Source organism: Pseudonaja textilis, chromosome 3, assembly GCF_049901715.1.
Source record: "Pseudonaja textilis isolate UNSWEBS1 chromosome 3, rPseTex1.2, whole genome shotgun sequence".
NCBI lineage: Eukaryota > Metazoa > Chordata > Lepidosauria > Squamata > Elapidae > Pseudonaja > Pseudonaja textilis.
In genome coordinates, this window is record NC_141992.1 from 199237769 (window position 1) to 199256943 (window position 19175).

Sequence of the window (19175 nt, forward strand, 5' to 3'; positions counted from 1 at the left end):
GTCTCTTCTGAAAAATCTCCAGCATTAGAGCATTCACAACTTCTGGAGGCAAGTTGTTCCCCTGATTAATCGTTCTAACTCTCAGGAAATTCCTCCTTAATTCCAGGTTGCTTCTCTCCTTGATGAGTTTCCACCCGTTGCTTCTTGTCCTGCCTTCTGGGGCTATGGAGAGTAGCTTGACTCCCTCTTCTTTGGGGCAGCCCCTCAAATACTGGGATGCTGTGCTATCACGTCCCCGCTAGGCCTTCCTTTTATGAAACCAGACATACCCAATTCCAGCAACCGATATTCCTACATTTTATCCTCCAGTCCCCTAATCATCTTCGTTGCTCTTCTTCTCTGCACTCTTTCAACATCTCTTTTTAATATTGCGGTGACCAAAATTAGATGCAGCACAAACACATATACCACAGTGGAGCAACTGGGCCCTTTCTCAGTTGTGTAGTTCAGGGTTTTGGGGGTTGTTCATTTTTTTTTTCTTTTTTGCAATATGCAGATGTACACTGGCAAGAGGAGAGAGACTATATCGCCATGGTAACAGAGATGTAGCTGTTTTGACCATACAGGTAATCATCAACTTACAAGAGTTCATTGAGTAACCATTCAAAGTTACAACAGCCCTGAAAAAGGGGGATTTTTATGACTGTTTTTCACACTTAATAACTGTGTTAGCATCCCCATGCTAAAAGGGCAATCTATTCTAGCACTGGTGATGTTCCCTAGTTGGAGAACATCAAGGATCCCTCCTCCTCCTCCTCCTCCTCCTCCTCCTCCTCCTCCTCCTGTCCAAAATAGAACACTGATTATGTTACCTAGTTGGGTCATGTAACGTCTACAAGAAAACAATTAAGCTCAGAGAGTACCCAGGACCCCACAGTCTTCCTTCTCAGTCCTTCTCTGTCACTGCTTCCTCTTCCTCCTCTCTTCCTCTTCCTCCTCCTCCTCCTCCCTGCAAACAAACCACACTCCTTTCTAGCACTGATGATGTCACCTAGTAGGGTCACAAGACGCCTGCAAAGAAAGCACCAAGCTGAGAGAGCACCAAGGGCCCCCAGTTCTCCTCCTCCTCCTTTCCCTTCTCTTTCTCCTCCTCTTCCTTCTCCTCCCCCTCTTCCTTATCTGTCTCCTCCTCCTCCCCCGTTTCTTCCTTCTCTTTTTTCTTCTTCTCTTCTTCCCCCTATTCTAGGAGCTGGTCCACACATCTTAAAGTTATTTAGTTTGCTATGACAGCTAAAAAAAAAGATACCAGCATTCCCTCATCGAAGGTTTGACTTTGAAATAAAATTGATTACTCGAAAAAGGTACATCCGGACTCCTGATATATATATATTTTTCTCCATTTCCCATCAAGTTATTCACTTTTTGGATTGTGGAGTGAGAAGGGATTTCTAAGATCAGCTAGTCCAGTCATGTTTTCCCTTTAAGCTGCAATTCTCAAATACTGGCTCCTGGGTCAAACAGGAAATATATTACAGTATACACCGTATTGTATTTTGTTTTAAGCATCCTCGGATGAAAAACAATAGTTGTGTCTGAGGAAACTCAACATCCCATATGTCCTCTATTATAAAAATATAATGAGAATAAAACAAAGTGGAAGTTCTATGCACACACAGCATTAGCAAGATGCTGCTGGATGTGTGTGTGTATATATATGTATATGTGTATGTATGTATCTCTGTGTATATGTGTATGTGTGTGTGTATCTCTCTCTCTCTCTCTCTCTCTCTCTCTCTCTCTCTGTGTGTGTGTGTGTGTGTGTGTGTGTGTGTGTGTGTATCTGCATTGTGGCATTTTTGTCTTCCGGGCCCGTGGGACTACAAAACCCAGTGACAAATAGGTTTCTAAATGTAAACCTGTGTGTGCATAAAATTCTGGAGTGCGTGCTAAGCGCTCTCTCATAACAGCCGCTACAGCAACTTCCTTGATGGTTTAAGAAGGGAGGCTGGAAAACCAACTGAACTGGGTTTGGCCTCACATTGCAGAGGGTGGAGCTGGATGATCTTTGGGGGGGGTCCCTGACAGGTGAAACAAACCCCCACAGTTTTCTGCGGTATGAAAATAAGCAAGAAGGTGGGAATCAGGGTACCTGGTCTCATTCACAGAAAACCAACAGGTGAAAAATGAAAGAAACACGTCCATAGTTAGACCAGGGTTTCTGAACGCTGGCAACTTTAAAGATGGTTGGACTTCAAAAGTTTGGTAGGGCCCCAAACAGGCAAGGACTGAGGGAAGTTGGGGTCTAGGATGAAGGACTTTGGTGCTTGGGGTGCTGTTAAGGAACAAAAGGGGGATGGACTAGATGACCTTCAGGCTGAAAGGAGTTACTGGTCCCAAAGTTCTAGGCGGTTCCATCAACCCATCCATCCATCCATCCATTCATCAATTTTTCCAATAACCCATCCATTCATTCATCCATCCAAACATCCATCCACCCATCCTTACATCTGTGGATTCATCCATCCATTTCTCTCCATCCATCCTTCCATCTATCCATCCATGGATTCATCCATCCATCCATTTCTCCATCCATCCATCCATCCTTCCATCTATCCATCCGTGGATTCATCCATCCATCCATTTCTCCATCCATCTATCCACCCATCCTTCCATCTATCCATCCATGGATTCATCCATCCATCCATCCATTTCTCCATCCATCCATCCATCCATCCATCCTTCCTTCCTTCCATCTATCCATCCATGGATTCATCCATCCATCCATTTCTCCATCCATCCATCCATCCTTCCTTCCATCTATCCATCCACCCATCCATCCATCCATCCATCCATCCATCTACCCATCCATTTATCTGTCTATCCATCCACGCATTCATTTATCCATGCATCCATCCATCCATCCATCCATCTCTCTATCCCTCTATCCATCAATTTCTCCAATCACCCATCCATCCACTCATCTGTCATCAATCTGCCCATCTGCCCATCCATCCATCCACCGGTGCACCTGTCGTCCCTTCCTTCTATCCATCCATCCCTCCATCCCTCCACCCCTGCACCCGTCCTTCCCTCTTCCCTCCCTCCATCCGCGCATTCCTCCCTCCCTCCCTCCCTCCTCTGCCCCGGCCAGGAGCCTCCGGGTGGGAGGGGGGGAGGGGGCGGCGCTGACGTCACCGGGCGGGCGGGCGGCGGCGGCGGCTGGCACGGGAAGGCAGAGCCGGGCGCTCGGCGGCTTCCCAGGCGAGTCGGGCGGGCATCCCAGCAGAGCGAGCCGGAGCGAGGCCGCCGATGCCATGGAGAGCCGTGCGGGGCAGGTGAGGGCGGGCGGGCTCCGCGGCGCCGCCTCTCCCGGAGCCTCGGGCAGGGCGACGCCCGCAGGGGGTGGGCGCGGGCAGGGCCCCCGAGGGAGGGAGCCTGGGGGGGAGGCATCTCGGGGCAGGTAGATGGTGGGCCTCCGGGACTCCCGGCCACTAGAAGGCAGCGGGCCCCCGGATGGGCCAGGTGCCCAAGGAAACCCCGCACCCCACCCCACCCACTTAGCGCCTAAGGAGGGTGGGTCGCCTCTGCCCATCATCCCCAGCCAAGGAAACCCATTTCACAGAATAACCCACAACAGAAGGAATGGAATAACCGAGGCGGAAGGGGTCCTTAGAGGTCATCTAGCCCAGGCATTCCCAACCCAGGGGAACCCTGGGGTGGGTAGGCAGGATGATATTCCAAGGGGTACGAAAACCTGGATTTAGAAGCTTCCAAATTATCTTGTATATGCATAATGAGATGTGTGTCTGTGTGTGTATGTATGTATGTATCTGTATCTGTCTCCGTTTCTATCTCTATCTATCTATCTATCTCTATCTCTATCTATCTATCTATCTATCTATCTATCTATCTCTATCTCTATCTATCTATCTATCTATCTATCTATCTATCATCTATCTATCTATCTATCTATCTATCTGTTTGTCTATCTATCTATCTATCTATCTATCTATCTATCTATCTATCTATCTATCTATCTATCTATCTATCTATCTATCTATCTATCTATCTATCTAGTTGTCTGTCTATCTATCTATCTATCTATCTATCTATCTATCTATCTATCTATCTATCTATCTATCTATCTATCTATCTATCTATCTATCTATGGTATTTAGGTTTCTTCGGGTATTTTTCCACATCTTAATAGTTGTGCTTTTAAAGTTATAGCAACATTTCAGCAACAACTATTAAGACGTGGGAAAATACCCGAAGAAACCTAAATACCATAGATATAAATACCCACGAAAACATAAGAAAATATATGTATGTATGTATGTATGTATGTATAATTATTTACTTTCGTAAAGGGGTGCAAGAATATGGAATAGAATACTTTATTGGCCAAGTGTGATTGGACACACAAGGAATTTGTCTTGGTGTAAATATATCAGGAGAGTATAGAAAAGGTTAGGGACCCCAGATCTAGTCCAAGCCCTTGCTCGGACAGGACACATTTGGGGGATTCACCACCAAGAAGTCCTGTCTTTATCTTGTGGCGGGGAGTTCCACCACTTCGTGGTGTCCCTAAGCCAGGGGTCTCCAACCTTAGCAACTTTAAGCCTGGCGGACTTCAACTCCCAGAATTCCCCAGCCAGCTTCACTCTAATGCAGCTTTGCTGGCTGGGGAATTCTGGGAGTTGAAGTGGCCAGGGTTGGAGACCCCTGCCCTCAGCCATCCTGGGAGGCTTCTGGGGCCCCAGAGCTGCTGGGGCCCCTCCTGGGCCAGCTCCCTTCTTAAGAATGGGGGAGCCAGCTTCAAGGCCCCCAGAAGGAGAAGGTGCCCATCCGGGAGACATCCCCAAGGCTGGTCCCCGATAGTTGATGCGTTGAAAGGTGGCATCTCTGCCCAGACAGGATTCTTTCTCATCTCTGGGGCACGGATGGGATTCAGGACAGATCATCCTTGACTTACAACCGTTCATTAGGTGAATCACTGCAGTCGTTAGGCTAGTCACCCCATTGTGAAGTGACTCTGGGTTCCCCGTTGTAAAAGGGGGCAAAAAAACCAAACTGAACAACTGAAAAAAAAAGTGACTTGTGACCGTTTTTCACACGACCTGTGGTGGGATTCTGCCTGGTCGGACCAGCTCTATGGCATGGCATGCAGGCCATCCCACTTGCCTAGGTTGTGCCTTTGCCTAATTTTTGATAAGTTGCTATTTTTCCTTTCCTTTCTCCTCCCCCAACCACCAGCTGTTCTGCTGTGTCGGAAGATTTAGATTAGCTAGAAAGCAGGAAACCGTTGGATTTCTTGCTTTCTAGCTAATCTAAAAGCAGAGCTGAACCTTCCTTTAGGGCTGAAGCTTCTATTTTTCAGTGCAGACTCAGCAGATAGCAGATAGATATATCTCTGAATGAATCTGTGATTCTGCGAGCAACTCAATCTGCCTGCCAGCTTTGCCTCATTTTGGGTAAAAGTTGGTCTTTTTTTTAATAAAAAATCAATATTTACATAAATATTTACAATATTTACATAAATATTTACAATATTTACATTCAAGCCATGCCCAGCCAGTCACGTGACCACCAAGCCACACCCACAAATTAGGCCAAGCCCACAGAACCAGTTAAGAAATTTTAATCCCGCCCCTGCTTACGCCCTTTGCAGTACCCCCACAGTCACGTGATCAAAATTCAGACGCTTGTCACCTGGCTCGTATTTATGACGGTTGCAGCGTCCCCATGGTCTTGCGGTCTTCCCCCTTTTGCGACCTTCTCACAAGCAAGGAAGCCAGATTCACTGAACGACCGGCTGACTAACTTATCAACTGCAGCGATTCGCTGAACAACTGTGGGCAGAAAATGGGGCAAATTCTTTACAAATGTCTCACTTTAACAGCTGAAATGCGGGGGCTTCCATTGTGGTCGTAAGGCGAGGATTACCTGCATTCTGTACGAAACCGAACCCGGAGGTGATTCATTCTTTTTCCTGGGCTGAGATGAAGGAGCTCCTGCAAGCTGCTGGGCAGGCATCCCCCAAATGGCCACTTTAAGACTTGTGGGACTTCAACTCCCAGAATTCCCCAGCCAGCGCTGCTAGCTAGGGAATTGGCTGGCTGGGGAATTCTGGGAGTTGAAGTCCACACATCTTTAAATTGCCATGGTTGAGTAACACTATCCTAAAAGGGCCCAAAAGTAACCCACATACTTATTACTGAAAAGTAAATTATTTGGATGCATTCCCATAGCCTGAACGAGCCAAGCTCAGATTTCAGGCTGCTTAACCTAGCTCAGGAGACCCCAAACTTGGCTACTTTAAGACTTGTGGATTTCAGTCCAGTATCTTGTAGTTTCTGCACTTGTCCGCCACATATGGTGATACATTCCAGGTATCTGATGACATTTCCAACACTTCGCCGATTTATCTTTGAACATCTTTGCTATTCTTGCTGGTGGGTAGATGCCACCTGTAAAACATCTTATACAAATTCTCTTTATATGCTGTTGACATTGTTAATGTATAGTTTCTGGTCCATAATTTCTGCCATTTTTTCTAAATCTATCCCATACCCAAGCAAGATTTTTCCCCATGCAATCATTGTTTCTTTAACTTCCTCTTCTTCTAACTTCACTCCTAATAATAAGCATGTAATCTTTTAATCATCCTCTCATCAGTACCTGTTAAGATTTTATATTAAATTCATATATACCCTTCATTTATATACCCTTCTTTCTAACTATCTTTGTCATGTCTAGAATGTATTTGCACATCTGAGTACCAATTCATGTTTATTCCTTGTTCGTCTGACTCTTCCTTTGTTTGGAGTTCACCCTTTTCATTTAAGATTTCACTGTATCCGACTATTTGTTCCATTTTTTTTAAAAAAAATAAATGGATACGCAAATGCCTCTATTGTTGATACCCAGAAGGCAGAAGCTTCTCCATCTCCTACCTCTGTTCAACACGAAATCTAGAAGTCTGGTAGGTTGACGTACCACCCCGTTTGGGGTCTGCGTGGTGTGGGGGGAACGGAGACCCCTGCCAAATATCCCCCCCACCTCCCGCAATTTCACCAGTGGCTTTCAAAGCCCCAAGGTCACTCTGGATATCCCCTCCCGGTGACGGGGTTTGCTAATCACCATTGTAATCTCAGAATGAGTATTCTTGCTAAGCCCCTGTGAGGAAGGAGCTGATCGGTTTTGCACGTAATCCTGCCCTATCCCTGGAGGATCACAGAGTGGATCATAATCGTGCACGTCACACGCTGTATCTGCCTCTCTTTCGCAAAGCCTTCCCCCACCCACCGCCACCCAAGGGTCCCGACTGCCATTCTGAACCCCATGGGACGTCCTTAGGATAGCTTGATATCGTTCTAGCTTTCAAGCGGGGGAACTGAGGCGGAGGGAGGTTCGTATATGGCAGTAAATCAATATATAGTTTTTTTCTGGGCGCTTACGGAGATTGATTTTTAGCTTGCAGACTTTTCACAACCCAACTAGGTAACATCAGCAGTGTGATAAGGGAGTGAGGTTTCCAGAGAGGAAGAGGAGGAGGAGGAATGGAGGGAAGGCTGCGGAGTCCTTGAGCTTAGTGGTTTTCTTACAGATGTTTCATGACCAACTAAGTAACATTAACAGTGCTGGAAGGGAGTGAAATTTGCATTGAGGAGGAGGAGGAGGAGGAGGAGGAGGACTGGGGAGTCCTTGGTGCTCTCAGAGCTGGGTTTTTGATTGCAGACATTTTATGACCCAACTAGGTAACATCATCAGTGCTAGAAGGGAGTGGGATGTCCAAAGTGTAGGAGAAGGAGGAGGACGAGGAGGAAGAAAGGACTGCTGTGGGGTCCTTGGTGCTCTCTGAGCTTAGTTTTTTGTTTAGAGACATTTCATGACCCAACCAGATAACACCATCAGTGTTAGAAGGGAGTGAGGTGAGGAGGAGGAGGAGGAGGAGGAGGAGGAGGAGGAGGAGGAGGAGGAGGAGGAGGAGGAGGAGGAGGAGGAGGACTGTGAGGTCCTTAGTGTTCTCTGAGCTTGGTGGTTTCCATGCAGACATTTCATAACCAAACTAGGTAATATCATCAGTGCTAGAAGGGAGTAGAATGTGGAGGAGGAGGAGGAGAACGACTGTGGGGTCCTTGGTGCTCTCTGAGCTGGGTTTGCTTGCAGACATTTCATGACCCAACTAGGTAACATCATCTGTGCTAGAACAGAGTAGGGTGTGCAGAGAGGAGGAGGTAGACTAGGTGCTCTCTGATTGTGGTTGTATTGTGGCAGACGTTTCATTACCCAAGTAGGTAACTTCATCAGTGCTGGGGAGTCTGTTTATATGCAATAGCCTGTCCTGGCAACGTTGGTGGGGATATGGTTTTCTACTTGGTAATACCTTATTTAGGGAATTGTTTTCTGCTCGATTGTCTGTCTGGTGTTAATCCCTGCTTATCTGGGTGTTGGTTGCTGGAGAGGATGCATGTATATCTTCTCTTCTTTTGGATTTGGGCTTACCTTGTGTTCAACAACTGATGCAATTCACCCAGGATGGACTAGAAGACCTCCAAAGCCCCTTCCAACTCTGTTATTCTCTAATTTCTGAAGCTGTGAAACAGCCTCCCCTCCCCAGAGATACGGGAGCTCCGTCACTGGAAGTTTTCACACAAAGGTTGGGGCAGCCATTGGCCAGGGCAGATTTGAGGCTTCCTGACTTGGGCAGAGGATGGACTAGATGCCCTCCCATGCCCTTTCCAAACTTTGGGATTCTAGGAACCGAGCTGGCACTAATCAAGAAATGAGCCGTGAGGGAAATGAATAGCAATTCTTTTCTTATTTGAATTTCTTGTTTGGAATGCAAGGATTGGCAATCTAAAGGATTGGCATTGCGTTGATTGCAACAAGAAGGCAGTTTGGGGTCAACGTTGGGATGACAACATAGAGGCCTTGATGGCTGCCAGACTCTTCCTCGCCTCATTCAGAAGGAGATATCCCAATATTTAAGGGGCTGCCACAAAGAGGAGGGGGTCGACTTATTTTCCAAAGCACAAGAAGGTCAGACAAGAAACAATAAATGGAAACTCATCAAGGAGAGAAGCAACCTGGAACTAAGGAGAAATTCCCCGACAGTTAGAACAATTAACCAGTGGAACAGCTTGCCACCAGAATTTCTGGGTGCTCCAATCCTGGAAATTTAAATTATAGATTGGACAGCTACCCAAAGGTGCTTTTTTCAAGAGACAGCTGGATTTTCTTTGAAGGCGTTTCACTTCTCATCCAAGGAGCTTCTTCAGTTCTGACTGGATGGTGGGGAATGGAAGGATTGAGACTCCTTGCAGACAGAGCTGGTCATTTGCATCCTTTTAGAGGGTCGTTGAGGCCACCTGGAGGTTTATCTGTGTCCTCAGGGTCACCTGAGCGGTGCAAACAAGCGTGGAGCTTCCTCCAGACTCATTTGCATGACAACATCTGCAGAAAACATCCCGCACCCATTTGCAACACTCAGGTGACCCTGAGGACACAGACAAACCTCCAAGTGGCCTCAACGGCTCTCTAAAAAGGATGCAAATGACCAACTGTCTGCAAGGAGCATCAAGCCTTCCGTTCCCCTCCATCCAGTCAGAGCTGAAGAAGCTTCTTGGATGAGAAGCGAAACCTCTTCGAAGAAAAAACCAGAAAGTCCAGTTGCCTCTTGAGAAAAGCGCCTTTGGGACAACCAGGACCTGGATGATGGAGAATCTCCATAGATGGTTGGACAACCCCTTGAACGGGGGTTGGACTAGAAGACCTCCAAGGTCCCATCCAACTCTGTTTTTCTGTTGTTCTGAAAGCGATGTCCTGACTGAAGGGCCCTCTCGTCCTTCTGCTTTCTCTTGCTTTGGTGCTATATTTGGCTCTCTATATTTGCGCCCAGCGTGCCAACCCAGCACGTGATGAAGCTTGAACTGGGCACCATGCCAATCCCAACCGTTCCAGCGTTTTGGCTCAGCGTGAAATGCAAATACAGCCGCGTTTCTGTGGACTCGAGGATGCTTCAAGGGCTTAAAGCAAAGACTTCCGTTTAAGAAGAGGAGAGAAGCGGGGAGAAGAGCCGTTGTCCCTACTCAGCTAATACACCCCTTGGTGAGGCTCGGGGGCTTAAACTCGGATACCTGTAAACTGTCTGTGAACCTGTGGTCTCCATATTGTAGGCTCTTTTTTTCTTTCTTTTTTACTTTTACTTGTAGGTCATCTAGTCCAACCCCTTGCCCAAGCAGGAGACCCTGCACCATTTCTGACAGATGTCAGTCCAGTCTCTTCTGGAAAGCCTCCAGGGATGAAGCTCCCACAACTTCCGAAGGCAACTTCTGTTCCATTGGTTGATGGTTCTCCCTGTCAGAAAGTTTCTCCTTATTTCCAGGTTGAATTTCTCCTTGTTCAGTTTCCATCCATTATTCCTTGTCTGGCCTTCAAAGGTGCTTTGGAGAACAGCTTGACCCCCTTCCTCCTCTCTGGGGCAGCCCCTCAAATATTGGAAGGCTGCTCTCCTATCTCCCCTGGTCCTTCTCTTCACTAGACTAGCCAAGCCCAGTTCCTGTAAACGTTCGTCGTATGTTTTAGTCTCCAGTCCCCTCATCATCCTGGTTGCTCTTCTCTGCACTCTTTCTAGAGTCTCAACCTCTTTTTTATAGTGTGGCGACCAAAACTGGATGCAGGACTCTAGGTGTGGTCTTACTCAGGCTTTATAGAGTGGTGTTAGTACCTCCCTTGATCTCGATTGTATCCCTCTGTTAATGCAAATTAGGATTGCATTGGCTTTTTGGGCTGCTGCTGCACATTGCTGGCTCCTATTTAGCTGATTGTCCACTAAGACTCCAAGATCCCTCTCCCAGTTGCTGCTATTAGGCCTGGTTTCACCCAGTTTATATGTGTACTTTTGGTTTTTCTTGCCTAAGTGTAGGACTTTACTTTTCTCTACATTGAATTTCATTTTGTTAGATAGGGCCCAGAGTTCAAGTCTCTCAAGATTCATCTGGATCTTGAGCCTATCTTCTTGGGTGTTGGCTATTCCTGCCAGCTTAGTATCACCAGCAAATTTGATGACTTCCCCTTCTTTCGTTGAGGGTTGCCAAGGCAATGATAGGAACTTTACAACTGGTGGACTCCAATTCCCAGAATTCCTGAGCCAGCTGGCTCGGGAATTCTGGGAGTTGAAGTCCACAGACTACAATTGTCTGGTCTGGGCCTACAGGTTGCTAAGGCAACAGGATTAGAGGTCCTTTCACTCCATTCCAACCATTTCTGGTCTGAAAAAAACGAAATTTCACATTGATTGGGTTGGTCAAGGCGTACAGGTGGTCCTCGCAATCCATCCCCACACATTTCTGTTGTTAAGCGAGGCATTTCTGAAGCGAGTATTTCCCCATTTTAACCATCGTCCTTGCCACAGTCGTTCAATGAATCCCCGCAGCTGACCCGTTAGTCTCACGGTCATTAAGTGAATCTGGCTTCCCCATTGACTTCGCTCGTCCAAAGGTCGCAAGAAAGGGGATCACTTGAGCTTGGGACACACAGCGTCGGTCACAAGAATGAGTTCAGTTGCCAAGCTGACACGGTTAGTCACTTGAGATCATCTAAACAATCCTCATGGTCGCCGGATTGCCCTAAGGGTACCATCTGGCCATCTTGGGGTGACTTGCCTTGGTTTCTCCTGTGTTGGGGGCCGTGTTGCAATGTTTTCTCTCTCTCTTTCTCTCTCTCTCTGCTCTCTCTCCTCTCTCCCCTCTCTCCCTCTCCCTCTCCTCTCCCTCTCTCTCCCTCTCCCTCCCTCTCACCCCTCTCTCTGCTCTCTCCTCCCTCTCCTCTCCCTCTCCCTCTCTCTCTCCTCTCCCTCTCCCTCCCTCCCTCTCTCTCCCTCTCTCTCTGCTCCTCTCTCCCTCCTCTCCCCTCCCTCCCTCCCTCCTCTCTCTCTCTCTCTCTCCCTCCCTCCTCCCTCTCTCCCTCTCTCTCTCTCTCCTTCTCCCTCTCCCTCCCTCCCTCTCACCCTCTCTCTCTCTCTCTCTCCCTCTCCTCTCCCTCTCCCTCCCTCTCTCTCTCCTTCTCCCTCTCCCTCCCTCCCTCTCACCCTCTCTCTCTGCTCTCTCTCCCTCCCTCTCTCCCTCTCCCTCCCTCTCTCTCTCCTTCTCCCTCTCCCTCCCTCCCTCTCACCCTCTCTCTCTGCTCTCTCTCCCTCCCTCTCTCTCTCTCCCTCCTCTCTCTCTCCTTCTCCTCTCCCTCCCTCTCTCTCCCTCTCTCTCTGCTCTCTCTCCCTCTCCCTCTCCCTCCCTCCCTCTCACCCTCTCTCTCTGCTCTCTCTCCCTCCCTCTCTCCCTCTCCCTCCCTCTCTCTCTCCTTCTCCCTCTCCCTCCCTCCCTCTCCCCTCTCTCTGCTCTCTCTACCTCCCTCTCTCCCTCTCCCTCCCTCTCTCTCTCCTTCTCCCTCTCCCTCCCTCCCTCTCTCCCTCTCTCTGCCTCTCTCCCTCCCTCTCTCCTCCCTCTCCCTCTCTCTCTCCTCTCTCTCCCTCCCTCCCTCCCTCTCTCCCTCTCTCTCTCCTCTCCTTCCCTCTCCCTCCCTCTCTCCCTGTCTCTCCCTCTCCCTCTCCCTCTCCCCTCTCTCTCCCTCTCTCTCTCCTGCAGCTGGTCTAGGATGGCCCCGGCGAAGGTCTCCCTTCTCTGCCTCCTGGTGCTCGGTCTCCTGGTGTTCCAGGCGCATGTGTGTCCCACGCCTTGCCGCTGCTACAGCCTGACGGTGGAGTGTGGCTCTTTGGGGCTGAAGGACATTCCGGGGAGCATCTCCCCCACCACCCAGGTGAGGCCGCCAGAGCCCAGGAGAGTGTAGATCGCGGAATGGGGAATATTCTTTATTGGCCAAGTGTGATTAGACACACAAGGAATTTGTCTCTGGTGCAGAAGCTCTCAGTGTGCATACAGCAATCCAAAAGTGCTTTTTACCCAAAAGGCAACTGGGCTGTCTTGGTTTTTTTCCTGGAAGACATTTCGCTTGTCATCCAATAGAATACAGAACACAGAATACAGAACACAGAACACAGAACACAGAATACAGAACACAGAATACAGAACACAGAACACAGAACACAGAATACAGAACACAGAAGACAGAAGACAGAACACGGAATACAGAACTTAGAATTCAGAATTCAGAATTTAGAATATAGAATATAGACTGTAGATTGTAGAATATAGAATATTATTTATTGGCCAAGTGTGATTAGACACACAAGGAATGTGTGCAGAAGCTCTCAGTGTGCATACAGCAATCCAAAAGTGCTTTTTACCCAAAAGGCAACTGGACTGTCTTGGTTATTTCCTTGAAGACATTTCACTTGTCATCCAATAGAATACAGAACACAGAATACAGAACACAGAATACAGAACACAGAACACAGAACACAGAATACAGAACTTAGAATTCAGAATTCAGAATTTAGAATTTAGAATATAGAATATAGACTGTAGATTGTAGAATATAGAATATTATTTATTGGCCAAGTGTGATTAGACACACAAGGAATGTGCGCAGAAGCTCTTAGTGTGCATACAACAATCTGTCCCAAAGCTGCTTTTTTTTCCAAAAGGCAACTGGACTGTCTTGAAGAGACAGTCTTTGAAGACATTTTCCTTCTCATCCAGAAAGCTTCTTCAGTTCTGACTGAATAGTGGAGAATGGAAGGATTTCTATTCTTCACAGTCATCTGGTTGTTAGTGCTCTGAAGGTCGGTCATTAGCTCTCTCAGTGTCGTAGAAGCCACTTGGAGGTTTATCTCGGGTCGTTCCACACCCAGTAGAACCTTCTCGGAACCTTTATTGACTCTCAAAAGGGCAAATGAGCAACTCAAGGTGAGAAGACCCTTAACACGGGGAGAAGGACCCCACAGTTCTCCTCCTCTTCTCTGCAAACCCAACTCCCTTCTAGCACTGAAGATATTCCCTAGTCGGGTAATGAAATGTCTGCAAGAAAATAGCCAGGCTCAGAGAGCACCAAGGACCCTACAGTCCTCCTTCTCCTACCAAAACCCCCCAATCCTTCTCACACTGATTGTGTCACCTAGTTGGGTACTGAAACGTCTGCAAGAAAACGACAAAGCTCAAAGAACACCAAGGAACCCACAGTTCTCCTCCTCCCCCTCTTTTCCACAAACTTTACTCCTTTGTAGGACTGATGGTGTTGCCTAGTTGGGTCAATGTAACGTCTGCAAGAAAACAACCCAACTCAGAGAACACCAGGGACTCCCTCTTCCTCCTCCTCCTCCTCCTCCTCCTCCTCCTCCTCCTCCTCCTCCTCCTCCTCCTCTCCACAAATCTTACTCCTCTCTAGGACTGATGATATTCCCTAGTTGGGTCATGAAATGTCTGCAAGGAAACCACCAGGCTCCAATGTAGTTTAGGTCAACAAGGGACCTGCATCCCAGCCTTGACTGCATCTGGCCTTTGTCTCTCCTTCCCTCCCGGGCAGACCATTTTCCTGCAAGATAACAGCATCACCCAGATCCGCCAGCAAGACCTGGTCTCCCTTCTGGACCTCCGCTATCTCTACATGCAGAACAACACCATCTCCGCCCTGGAGCCTGGCGCCTTCCACCCCCAGAATCGGCTGCTGGAGCTGGCGCTGAACGGCAACCGCATCCATCTGATCAACAGCAGCATCTTCAAAGGCCTGGAACACCTCCGCGTCCTTTACCTCTCCGGCAACCAGATCACCCGACTCCCAGATTTCACTTTTTGTGAACTGGAGGTGTGTCTGTGTCTGTGTGTGTGTGTGTTGGGTCTGGTCTCTGGATGTTGTGTGAATTTTTTCGTTGTATGCGTAGGCTTATACACGTACAATGACAATAAAATTTATACTCGAAAGTTTGAAGTCCACAAGTCTTAGAGTTGCCAGCTTTGGAGACTCCAGATGCTTCCACACGGCCAGCCTCTTGAGCCTTGAGGAAAATGGGAGGGGGGGGATTTCTTGGAGTGTATGTGGTTAGACATAGTAGCATTCTTTTTCTAATGTCAAGGTCGTGTTATCTCTGCACCTGGGTGAGGGAACGTCTCAAGTCGGGATGGATGGTGATTGGGGCAGGCGATGCAATGATGGGTACAGGGGTGGATTTGTGGGTTTTTTTTTTACTTATTGCAAGGAAACCCGGAACTTTCAGATTCGGGATTTCCCAGATGTGTCCAAATAAAACAGAACTTTTGAGATGTCTGTCTCAGAGTTCTGACGTGTGAGGAGGAAGGACTGGGAGAGCCGGACTGTTGACTGTTGTTCCCCTTCGCAGAGGCTGCAGGAACTTCACCTGCAAGAGAACAGCATCGAGTCCCTGGAGGACCAAGCGCTGACTGGACTGACCTCGCTGGCCTTACTGGACCTCAGCAAGAACAACCTGCGCACCATCAGCCGCGTGGCCCTGAGGCCCCTCATCAGCCTGCAAGTGCTGAGGCTGACAGGTAGGTCCAAAGGGAGCCCTGGAACAGGCCTCCGATTCTTCTGGGCGAAAGAGGAGCCCTTTAGGCAGGTGGGGAAGCATCTCAGCAGGAAGGGCTGAGAGAAATCGGGAACAGCTCAGAACTCTGGTAGAAATAGGAATGGGAATTAGAATAAAATAGAATAAGGAATGGAATGGAATGGAATGGAATGGAATGGAGTGGAGCAGAATGGAACGGAACGGAACGGAATGGAAATGGAATGGAATGGAATGGAGTGGAGTGGAGTGGAGTGGAGTGGAGTGGAGTGAAACAGAAACAGAATAGAATAGAATAATGTAATGAAGAATAGAATAAGAATAAAATAGAATGGAATGGAATGGAATGGAATAAGAATAAAATGGAATGGAATAGAATAGAATAATGGAATGGAATGGAATGGAATGGAGTGGAGTGGAGTGGAGTGGAGTGGAACAGGAATAAAACAGAACAGAACAGAATAGAATAATGTAATGAAGAATAGAATAAGAATAAAATAGAATGGAATGGAATGGAATGGAATAGAATAGAATAGAATAGAATAGGAATAATGGAATGAAGAATAGAATTAGAATGGAATGGAATGGAATAGAATAGAATAGAATAGAATAGAATAGAATAATGGAATGAAGAATAGAATAAAATAAGAATAAAATAGAATAGGAATAGAATAGAATAGAATAGAATAGAATAGAATAGAATAGAATAGAATAGAATAGAATAAGGAAAAAATAGAATAGAATAAGGAATGGAAATAGAATAAGGAAAGAATAGAATGGAAAAAAATAGGAATAGAATGGAATAATGGAATGAGAAAGAGACGAGAAGGGAAGGGAAGGGAAGGGAAGAGAAGAGAAGAGAAGAGAAGAGAAGAGAAGAGAAGAGAAGAGAAGAGAAGAGAAGAGAAGAGAAGAGCATTCTTTATTGGCCAAGGAAGGAAGGAAGGAAGGAAAGAAAGAGGGGGAAGGGGGAAGGGAGGGAGGGATGAGGATCAGGATCCTGGTCGATCAGGAGACCCGAGACCCTTTCAGTCCGAATAGAGCCGGAAGGGCCCCCCTACCACCGTCTGCTTAAGTTCAGGGCCTCCATGGGGGTCTCCTGCTCCATCCTCCTGCTCAACCTTATCCCATTCCAGACAAGGGGCCGTCCAGCCTTTTCTTCAAAACCTCCCGTGAACTACCGTTGACGCAGGATACTCGTTGTTTTTTTCTCCCCCACCCCGCTTCCTCCCACCCCTCCCCCCGGCAGAGAATCCATGGCGGTGCGACTGCGCTCTGCACTGGCTCAGCAGCTGGATCCGAGAGGAAGGCCAGAGGCTCCTAAGTCCCCAGGACAAGAAGATTGAGTGTTCGGAGCCGCCCCGCCTGGCCTACCAAAGCCTCGCCGACGTCTCCGGCAACAGCTTGATCTGCATCCCGCCCGTCGTGCACGTGCAGCCGCTCGAGGTCACGGCCCGGCTGGGTGACGACCTGCGCGTCTCCTGCCAGGCCTCGGGCTACCCGCAGCCCCTGGTGACCTGGCGTAAGTTGGCCCACTGGCGGGCCGGGGACTCCTGGGGAAGCCGGACCCGCCTGCCCAGCGGCAGCTTCGAGCTGAGAGAGCGCAGCCTCGGGGAGCGCTTCGAGCAGTCGGACACCGGCAGCGGGATGCTCTTCCTGAACAACGTGACGGTGTCCCACGCCGGGAAGTACGAGTGCGAGGCCTCCAACCCCGGCGGGATGGCCCAGGTGGTCTTCCACCTCCTGGTGAACCTCTCGCAGCAACAGCAGCAGCAACAGTCGCAGGGCTCCGCGGCTTCCGTCGACATCAGCCAGGAGCCCCTGTACGACCTGGAGAGCATGGATTTCCACGCCCTGGGCATGGCCACCCAGACGGCCATCGCCGTGGCCATCTCCCTGCTAGCCCTCCTGGCCCTGCTGTTGGTCATCATGATCTACCGGAAACACCGCAAGCGGAAAAAGGCCAAGAAGGAAGAGAACATCCTGTACGTCAACGACTACTCCGACGGGCCCACCACTTTCGCGCAGCTGGAAGAGTACCGAGATGAGCGCGGCCACGAGATGTTCGTCATCGACCGCAATAAGCCCCTCTTCGCCACCTACAAGGACCCCCAGGGCCTAGCCGGGGTCTTTCCGGAGCAGCTGCAAGACCAAGCAACTCAGACGCCGGGAGGAGGAGGAGGAGGAGCGGGAGAAGAAGAAGAGGCTCCCCAGGAAGGCGGCGAACACTTTGCCAACCAGGGACTGACGCTCCAGCCTCAGATAGCGTACGAAATCCACTGCTGAGTGGAGCTGTGGAAGCTGGGGGGTGAAGGGACTGCCCCTCCCCAACGGAGCCATTTGCTTGACTTCCTCCTACCACCGTCTGCTTAAGTTCAGGGCCTTGAGTGAAAGGAACCTGGGACCTCTGGTGGAAACCATGCCACGGGTTGTGGGGAGGACTCGTGTATGTTCAATAAGAGTTATGACCTTGTGGCTACTTACTTATGGGACATGTTCGACCCTCACTGTGTTGATCATCCCCGTCTTGTTCTCCGTTGTTCCCTGAAAAGGCTGTGGAGCAATTCAGGAGGGTCCCTCAAGCTCACCTTCAGATCTGAAAGCCTAGCACACCTGAAGAGCTTTGCTAGAAGGGTCCCCCTTCGGCTGGCTTCTCACTGCGATCCATCAGATTCCTCCAGGACACGCCCAAGCAAGAACGGGATCCGTGACACCTTCCTCTTCCTCCCCCATCACGACGATGTCGTTCCTCAACACACTGGACTTGGAGGCCCCTCGCCCCACCAAGCTGGACATCCTCAAATGTTTGGACCTGTCAAAAGCGCGATCGGACGGCTGATGGACAGCAACGGATTTTGACCGCTGAACTTTTGCCAGCTTCCAGTGGTGACCCTTCCCGGGCATTCTGCAACTGGACGTAAGGGTTTTGGGGTCACAGAGAAAATGCAAGCTTGGGAAAAAAAAAAAAGTCACCGAAGGCTGAATGAGACATTCACTGTGCAAATTTGACCAAAAACTGTGCAAATTTGACCCAGATTTCAGTGATGACAGGACAGCCTTTACAATCCCTCGTGAAGGCTGAGTAGGACACTCAGTGGGGTTTGGGGTTTTTTTTTTGGCTTGCCTGTCATTTTATTTAAAAGGATAAAAATTTGTATATCCCACAGAAAACCCCTCCTTAACGCCACCTTACAGGTTGGTCCTTGACTTATGACCACAGTGGAGCCCAAAATTTCTGCAGCTAAGTTATTGAGTTTTGCCCCATGTTTCAAGCCTTCCTCACCATTGTTGTTACGTGATTCACTGCGGTTGTTCAATTAGTAACACGGTCGTGAAGCGATCCTGGTTTCCCCTCTTGACGTAGCTTGGTGTCAGAAGGTCACAAAATGTTGATCGCTTGACCCCGGGACACTACAGCCATCGTAAATGCAAGTCAGCGGTCAAGCTGAATTTTGATCGCATGACTTAACGGTCATTAAGTGTGAAAAACAGCCCTGAGTCACTTTTTTTTTAAGAGTCGTAACTTTGAACGGTCGCTAAACGAAGGGTTGTAAATTCGAGGACTATACTCCTCTGCCGGCGATAATGTGACATCTCCTTCCTTCTCCCCACCAGTCCCCAAACCATGAAATCAGGTGTGTCCCAAGAGCACAGAAAACAACCTAGCTGTGTAGTTGCGCCAGGAACAAAATGGCTGCCCGGGAGATTATTTTTTTCCCCCAAGCAAACAAGCCAATAAAATATAGCCAGCATCTCGTCA

At 48.6% G+C, this 19175-nt stretch overlaps 1 protein-coding gene across 2 annotated transcripts; it reads left to right on the plus strand.

The window, feature by feature from the left end:
- The first annotated feature begins 542 nt into the window (after positions 1 to 542).
- LRRC24 (leucine rich repeat containing 24) lies at positions 543 to 19175 on the plus strand. 2 transcript variants are annotated; one of them, XM_026722996.2, is made up of 5 exons: positions 543 to 566; positions 12585 to 12756; positions 14422 to 14700; positions 15233 to 15401; positions 16665 to 19175. In XM_026722996.2, the coding sequence occupies exons 2-5, from the start codon at positions 12595 to 12597 to the stop codon at positions 17699 to 17701; spliced, it is 1647 nt and encodes a 548-aa protein (XP_026578781.1). In that variant the 5' UTR covers positions 543 to 566; positions 12585 to 12594; the 3' UTR covers positions 17702 to 19175. The 2 variants fall into 2 exon arrangements, with proteins under 2 accessions (XP_026578781.1, XP_087787966.1); XM_087931840.1 differs by lacking the exon at positions 543 to 566 and adding an exon at positions 3160 to 3275.

Coding starts and splice junctions, on each gene's coding strand:
- LRRC24 (XM_087931840.1), top strand. CDS start 3,250: ATGCCATGGAGAGCCGTGCGGGGCAG. Junction 3,276..12,584: donor TGGAGAGCCGTGCGGGGCAG/GTGAGGGCGGGC, acceptor TCTCTCCTGCAG/CTGGTCTAGGATGGCCCCGG. Junction 15,402..16,664: donor GCAAGTGCTGAGGCTGACAG/GTAGGTCCAAAG, acceptor TCCCCCCGGCAG/AGAATCCATGGCGGTGCGAC.